The sequence below is a fragment of the Armigeres subalbatus genome, chromosome 3 (assembly GCF_024139115.2).
Source record: "Armigeres subalbatus isolate Guangzhou_Male chromosome 3, GZ_Asu_2, whole genome shotgun sequence".
Classification (NCBI taxonomy): domain Eukaryota; kingdom Metazoa; phylum Arthropoda; class Insecta; order Diptera; family Culicidae; genus Armigeres; species Armigeres subalbatus.
The window spans coordinates 265,991,106-265,999,131 of NC_085141.1; the positions used below are offsets into that span (position 1 = coordinate 265,991,106).

At 40.9% G+C, this 8,026-nt stretch overlaps 1 protein-coding gene and 1 long non-coding RNA gene across 4 annotated transcripts; one reads left to right on the forward strand and one right to left on the reverse strand.

Annotated features, from left to right (window-relative positions):
* Positions 1-1,100: 1,100 nt before the first annotated feature.
* On the reverse strand, positions 1,101-1,835 carry LOC134219521 (uncharacterized). The gene is made up of 2 exons (XR_009981597.1): positions 1,732-1,835; positions 1,101-1,477 (listed from the first exon to the last, which is right to left on the reverse strand). It is a non-coding gene; the product is annotated as an uncharacterized LOC134219521 (long non-coding RNA).
* A 183-nt stretch (positions 1,836-2,018) lies between these two features.
* Positions 2,019-3,345, forward strand: LOC134219522 (perlucin-like). 3 transcript variants are annotated; one of them, XR_009981599.1, is made up of 4 exons: positions 2,019-2,269; positions 2,323-2,479; positions 2,580-2,684; positions 2,761-3,345. XR_009981599.1 is itself a non-coding variant. In XM_062698267.1 (2 exons), the coding sequence occupies exons 1-2, from the start codon at positions 2,601-2,603 to the stop codon at positions 3,121-3,123; spliced, it is 447 nt and encodes a 148-aa protein (XP_062554251.1). In that variant the 5' UTR covers positions 2,562-2,600; the 3' UTR covers positions 3,124-3,345. The 3 variants fall into 3 exon arrangements, 1 of the variants encoding a protein (XP_062554251.1); XR_009981598.1 differs by having other exon boundaries at positions 2,323-2,684; XM_062698267.1 differs by lacking the exons at positions 2,019-2,269; positions 2,323-2,479 and having other exon boundaries at positions 2,562-2,684.
* Positions 3,346-8,026: the final 4,681 nt, after the last annotated feature.

Here is an 8,026-nt window from a genome sequence, read left to right on the forward strand (position 1 = left end):
CTACTAACTAATGTTAAATGCAACTCAACACTATTCAAGTCACTTCATGGGCAACGTTAATGAATGATCTTAGGTTCGATGGGTAGCTTAGCGACAGAAGATTCAAACTGACCGAGCAGCAAGGAACAGGAGCCATCAGGTGGATCTAGAGCCGCGTCATCGTCTGGTGTTCATCGACAGTAGGTTGCGCTGGAACCATTGATTTTTTTTAAAGAGGGAGCAGTATCTTGACTTCGACTAGACATATACTAGTTCATGTTACCTGGAAGAGAAACTGGCGATTCTAGCTAACTGATTCTAGAAGCAGAAGCTGTAGAGGCATCTAAAACCATGACATCGTCTGGTATCCATCAACGACAGGTTGCGTGAGCGACAAAGAACAAGAGCTATAGGTGGATTTGGAGCCTCGACGTCGGGCGTGCATCAACGGTAGGTTTCGCTGGAACCATTAGATTCTTTTAAAGAGGGAGCAGTATCTTGACTTCGGCCAGACATATACCAAATCCTGTTACCTGGAAGAGAAACTGGCGATTCCAACTGACCGAGCGACAAGGAACAGGAGCTACTAGGTGGAGCTGGAGCCGTGGCATCGTCGGTGTGCATCAACGGTATGGTTCGCTACACTACATTACCATGACGAAGGTAATGTAAATACCGTATCTATCTTGAGTTCCGGATCTTCCCAATATCCAAAAAAGATTCGCTTGCAAAAATGTTATATTCATATTTTTAATGCAAGAAGCAGTCTAGTTTCGACATGGAAAAGAATAGACCCTCCATAATGAAAGCTTTCGGAAAACGTAACCAACATATGTAATGTAAATTATGGGGAAATGTGGAATTAAGAACTCATAAATAAATAAATAATGGTGTGGGTTTTACTTTTTGTCACAGTGCTAGTCACAGCACGTGAATCCACCAAAACTGAGGCTCTTGCTGAATAAGAGATCACTTAATGTGGCTGACATATCGAGCTCAAAAGTTGACAAACACACGTTTTTAATATTTGCAAAAAGCGAACTTTTTGTTGGTTTAAAGCAGAGCGTTGTGAAGGTAGTTGGGTAAGAATTTCGATCCGTTTAAGTGAAAGACAATTAACATATTAACATTTTTTGTGATTTTCGATTTTTTCACATGCAATATTGGAAACGCCATTACACCCCCAATCATTCCACAACCATTCCAGAGAGGTATAGTTGGCGGAAAATACGTGAACGCAATCTTCCCCGCCATATCCATTGTCCGGCATTCTTTTCTCCCATTTGCTGTATTTAATTCTTACTGCCGTTGGCTGCCATACGAAGACACCCTCTCGTTCCCTGTCGCTTGCCCCAATCCATACGGATGTGAAGAATTTGTTGAATATTGGCGATTTTATGAGGGCCTGTTCAAGTGCCTTTTGCTTTTCCCGTGTATCCACCACAGCCAGCCGCATTCCGTAGCATTTACAATACTCAATAGCAGCGGTCCATGTTTTCTAATTGGAGATGGAATGGATTTAGATTAATAGTATTTTTGGCTTATATTTGAATAACGGAGTGGGGTGCCCGAACTCTACTTTTCTTCTTTAACGTTAACTTTTTGACTCGCAAATAATGCCCAAAGAACGGTATTACCCGTTTGATTGATACGTTTCAACCGAATAATATGGATTTTAAAACAAAACCCTTTTCTCGGCAAATAAAAGACATCGTGAAGCCAACTTAGAGCTTCTTGTTCCTACTAACCAACCTTTGCACGTGATATGTGATACACTATGCAATGTGCCACAGCTCCAAACGCAAGAAAGAGAAAAACAATCCATCCAACGCTCATCTTGCTACTTCAAACACTAGTCATACTGAAAGTAGGTTTTCCCAACAGTTGACGATTAAATAGGCATCTTTGTTTACTGAATGCTTAAATACCATTTAAAACTGAAAACAAGCTTGAGATAAACAAACATTGAACAGGAAATTGAAATTTTTCTGTGAGCACTTGAAAATGCATTCTAACTTGCACTCGATTGTAAGGTTTCTGCAGCCTTACAAATGTTCAGATTTTTTTAATCTTTCGAGTAGCTGTTCTATTATTAGTAAAAATAATATCAAGTTCCTAAATTGAGTGCTTATATGATTGCACTTTGCCGAATTTTTTTTTTGGTTTTCTTATTAATGAACAGTAGTCAACTTTGGCGTAGCCAGAAAATTGGTCTAGGGGTGTTTCTCTAATTCTAATCTAATTTTGCTTCCATTTCTTGTTTTTTTGGACAAATGAGAGAAAAAATCAGGTAATATTTTTGTAACGTCTTGTAAACAAGTCTTTTGAATAATTCTTTTCAAGGTGAATCTAAATGTTACCAAGCAACAAAAAATCAAACCGTCATTAATTAACGATCACCTTCTTGAAAATAACATATGCGGAACTGCGTAAGTGACTGAAGAAAGGACCTTGAGGGTACTGGAAAGCCAAAGCTGCTTCATAAACCATTTAGTCATTTGTAAGCTTATTCCAATGTAGTAATTGTGTTTTGAAAGCAAATATTCTATCGTGTAAACAATGATCCATATTTAACCAGTGTGAATACTTATTTCTAGCAGCAGTGTATTCAAATTAATGTGATGTGGGGTTGTTGGATAGTTTTCCTCGTAATAGTGATAGGAAATGTTGTACAAAGTACAGTATTTCACATTTCACGTGTAAAGGTATGACAACGAACAAATTAGTTGATAAACTTAACAATATAACAGTCTATGAATTTTCTATTTTCTCCCTACGAAGAAATCATGGGTCAGTGCCATCGAGTATTGCAAATGCTACGAAATGCGACTAGCCGTGGTTGATACGCTGGAAAAACAAAAACTACTTGAACAAGCCATCGTTGGTTCTCCGATATTCAGCAAAAAATACACCACCGTGTGGATTGGAGCAAACGACCGGGAAACCGAGGGCCACTTTGTATGGCAGCCAACGGGAACGGCAGTTCAGTACAGCAACTGGGGTCCCACGGCGCCTAACAAACGCGGTAGGAATAAGAACTGCGTACACTTAGTTTATTCCGAAAACAGGATCTTTGAATGGGATGATTGGAGATGTCAACGTGAATCGAATGTTGCGTGTGAGAAAATAAAAGATTGTGATTGACAAATTCCGAATTTTAGGAGCAGTGCTCACCGGATTATATTATATCACGTGACACCTTCGAACGCAAGAAGTTCTAGCAAATCATCTGTCAAAAATCGTTTCAAATCTAGAAAATAACTTTGTTGCAAGTTAGCTTAGTTAGTTTGAGTTTAGTTAGCAGTTGAGTTTATTCTCTACTCAGTATAAGTCATAAGTGTATGGATCCCTTTTTATGTGATTAAACATTATAAACAATCTTATTTAGGAGAAAATATTATTTTTGGGTAGCTCCACTCGATTGAAATTTACTCGCTACTATGAGGACTTCACATTTAGTAGGGTCATCTGATAAAGACAACAGAGGTCGGTCTAGAATCAAGCGTATCGGCGATCTGCACCATAGTGTAGTCAAGTATTCGTTAGTCATTTTATGCAGACCAAATTCCTTCTTAAGAGAAGTCTTAACGGAGTGCGCCGCAGTGCCATACCATAATCTTCCAAAATTGGCAGTGTAAGAAGGGAGTGCTAAACAAATATGCCACCCGAAGCAAAATGAGCAAGAACCAAGCGGCCAATCCGATTGTTTTATTCGCACTTTTATACAAGTTATGATAAACTTGTTTTCATGACTTGTTCAGATTCAAAGAGGTGTTTGCCTCTATTTTATCGTTGTTCGTTATCTATTGAAGACAGCAGGGACTATGTCCAAGGGCTTAACGATCCCTCCCCAGACCATCTGCGAGTTGTGCACACTCAGTTCAGCTCGGCCTTTTTTGATACTTTTACCGAGATCCGCACAGTCGAGCGCTTGGTTCGTGACTTTTAGCTGATATCTCAGTTGAGAAAGTAATTTGCTCATTGCGGCACTCAAGAGTTTTGCTGTAATCATACGTCAAATCAGTCGATATCTCAGCTATTGAACTTTAGCCGAGATCGGTGAAAAAAAATTAAGTGTGGTGCCTTCCTAGGATGTGGTGGGGTTTGACAGTGGGCCCTATTAAACTTTTATAAAAAGCTGCATGTATCCGCAAGTAGGCTCCGCCAAAACGACCGTGTGCCGCTCAAAGCGCACAAGCCCAAGTCCTGGTGTTAGGTGAGACGCTAAACAGCCCTGACACGACGGACCACCGACGAGACAGGAGGTTTGCGCAGGCCCAATAAGCCGCCTTTAAAAACAACCATTACGGACGACATAGAAGATAATACGACTCAAGACTCGATACAATCGACGACGACCTAGGCGACGAATAAAGGATTGCAATTGGAATCTTGGAACATGGAACTGCAAGTCGCTAGGCTTCGCAGGTTGCGACAGGATAATAAGCGATGAATTACATCCCCGCAACTTCGACGTCGAAGCGCCGGAAATCTGCTGGACAGGACAGGCACTAAGAACGAGCTGGGAACCGGCTTCATAGTACTGGGAAAGATGCGTCAACGCGTGATTGGGTGGCAGCAAGCTGTGCAAGCTGAGGATGAAAGGCCGATTCTTCAACTATAGCATCATCAACGTGGCTTAGAAACCTCGCAGTTAATAACTATGGAAGTGCTCAATGAACACTAAGCTGCGAGGCGGCTCTGTCCCAGTGAGGATGTACTGCCAACAAAGAAGAAGATCATCAACGTGCACAGCCCACACGAATGGAGACTCGACGACGAGAAAGAAAGTTCTACGCACAGCTGGAGCAGACATGCACACTTAATTTTTTTTTACCGGGATCTCAGCAAAATGTTGAACTTTTACCGAGAATCGCACAGCCGTGCCCCAGCAAACATGTTTTTTGCCGAGATTTCTGTCAAAATTGCTGATAATCAGCAAATAATTTGCCAATCAATAACAAACATTTAGCGGAATATCAGTTATTTATTTTGCTGGCGCACGGCTGTGCGGATTTTTGCCGAGCTGCAGAAATAAAAACTGAGTGTGTACGATGGATGCCCACTGCGGGACGTCTAAATCGTCATCGGTGACATAAACGTTCAGGTGGGAAAGGAGGAAATGTATAGACTGGTCATCGGACCGGATAGGCTGCATATCGTATCGAACGACAACGGCCAACGATGCATAAACTTTGCAGCCTACCGCGGAATGGTAGTCCGAAGCACTTTCTTCCCCCCCAAGAATATCCACAAGGCCACATGGAAATCACCTAATCAAGTAACGGAAAACCAAATCGACCACGTTCTAATCGACGGTAAATACTTCTCCAACATCACGAACGTACGCACTTACCGCAGTGCGAATATTGAATCCGACAGTATGTCGGCGCTCAAAACTCTCGACGGTGTACAACGCGCGGAGTCGTCCGCCGCGGCTAAACATTGGGCGGCTACAAGACGGTAGACTAGCCCAAGACTACGCGCAGCAGCTGGAAGTGACACTCGCAACGGAAGAGCAGCTAGGCGCAGCTGTAAAGCAGGACAATCAATGTGACATTGGAGGAGGTCAGCAATCAAACAGGCCTTGGCGATGTCCCTTCTTGTTTGAAGCAGTTGCAGATTGATAAGCTTACACCGACTAATATAGCTTGGAAGATTGAACGGATCTCGCCAACCTAGATGCCGTAAGGCAAAGCGAATAAACTTGCGTTGGATTGCTTCTATTCGCTGCGTTTCGTTCTGGTAGAACGGAGCCCAAACGACGCAACAGTATTCAAGGATCGGACGTACCAGTGAACAAAAAAGGGATTTCAGGCAGTAAATATCCTTAAACTTTTTTGCAAATCGGAATATAAAACCAAGCTGTGATGACGCCTTCGATACAATATATAAGCGATGGGATCCTTGAAGGTTAGTTTGAAATCCATCATAACACCCAAGTCTTTTATAGTTGTTTCCCGTTTCAAATTAATTCCTTCCAAACGATAGTTATGATGGTAAAGTGATCGCTTCCGTCTGAATGAAATTACTGAACATTTAGATGCATTAAATCTTCTTCTTCTTATTGGACAAGTTGCCCGAACTGACCGCCACCCAAATTTGCTCAAGAGTGCTTTCATTCAGCCATGTTTCCGTGAAAGCGTAAACATCGTAGCACGCATCACTGCATGCCAACTTGTAGTCCGATATAGAGAAATTTATTCCATTTCCATTGATGGTAAATCAGAATGCGTGGAGAATCGGGAACATTACCCTTTGTCACATTGGATGATTCTGCACTAGAATGCAGAGGAAGCCAACTTTGGGTACCGAGACAACTTAGATTCGCCCTCGGCTAAATCAAATAGCTACTTACGATGCTTAGGCTTGAATGCAACGATACTGACGAAACCTGGCCAGAAAGACTTATTCCTAATCATTTCAGTAAAGCTGGGGATGTCAATAGTTGTTACTCTGAATGAGACAAATACTCTTCGACGACTATTGGAGTCCAAGGTTAGGCGATCACAGGAGAAGTCCCCTAGATTCCAACCACTTTTGCTGCGGATATAATTGGTGACGTCTTCAGCCGTGGTAGCAGGGTCGAACGGTGTCACGTAAAACTTCTTAAACTTTGGTGCTTGTGGAGGTAGTAGCAAGGGTACACCGGAGGATGCCATCAAAGATTCAGAGGAATCTTATTGATGCGAGGCCCTGCTCCAGCTTGTGCGGCGCGATGAATTGTTGCTGTTTGTAGTACATACCAGCAGAGAACTCTACGACCTCTCATAGATGCCACAAGATGTTTTGGGATTATGTGGAAAGGTTATAACAGTAGGAATCATTTTGATAGAACGTGAAACACAGAAAAAAACCAAGATAGAATTACAAATTAGGAAAGGAACGCGCCTGGAATGGAACCCACGACCTCCTGGTCATAAGGCAGAAGCGGTAGTCACTAGACACTTGTCATTTTTCTGATACAATTTTTGCGTACATAATTTATCTAGAAAACAAATTGGTTCTACAGAATGATTTCTGTTTTTTACAGTTTTGTAATGAAATGTTTCCTATCAGTTAGCAGCAAAAATAGCACTTACCGATCTTTCCATTATCGGTTGTTATATGTATATATACAAATGATCCAGATTTCCTTAAAAAATGTACGTAAAACATTTCATCGAAGAAACTGGATTTTGATTTTGATTTTTTTTCCAGTTTCATCGTAGATCGAAGAAGAAAACGGATATGAGTTAGCAAAAGAAAAGTTGGGCTGTCCAACTGATTCCAACTGATTATATATACTTAATATGTAGTTTTTAACTTTAAATTTCATAGTGATGTTCCATTTATGATACTTTTCTACTACTGAAAGTAATGTCATTGGGAAAATCATTTTAAAAATTCATCGAATCCATGCGTCCGAGGAAACTGATTTGAAGGAAAGCATCGCGCTTGAGTTTTTCCTGCGTAGTCACCTGTTTTCACCCATTTACAGAAAAAAAATTACGGTTGGTCAAGATAACGCACGATTTCGTGTTTGATTCAAATCGTACTGCGATTTAAGATTTTGAATTTGTCTTAACACTGACTGGAAGTCACTATTTGGTCTCTTTATTCGTCAACGTTGGTCACTTAAGTCACTATTTTAAGCGGCATTGATCGCTACCAGCCCTGAACTTGATGCTTTATGCGGAGTAACACAGACTGCTTATTTACAAAGTATATGGAAAATTATTTCGAATGTTATTCAACAGCAAAAGTGGCAAAGACAACGAAATAGAAACAGGTAAATGCTTGGCATTTTGGCAAACCATTACCTAAACGAACAAAACAAATGGATTCACATTAATAAAGAATAAAAAAACACAACCAGTCTGCCCCAAAAAGAATCAAATATTAAATAATGTTCATAAAGTGAAGATCTAGCCTTCAAGTTACACCTTGATGTACGAGGAAACCAAATTGATACATATTTGATAAATTATTCTATAATATACGTCACGAGAACAGTACTGTTAGTTAGTCGAGTCAAGTACGAGACACTGAAGACGACCACACAGTT

Coding starts and splice junctions, on each gene's coding strand:
- LOC134219522 (XM_062698267.1), top strand. CDS start 2,601: ATGTGGGGTTGTTGGATAGTTTTCCTCGTAATAGTGATAGGAAATGTT. Junction 2,685..2,760: donor TTCACATTTCACGTGTAAAG/GTATGACAACGA, acceptor CTCCCTACGAAG/AAATCATGGGTCAGTGCCAT.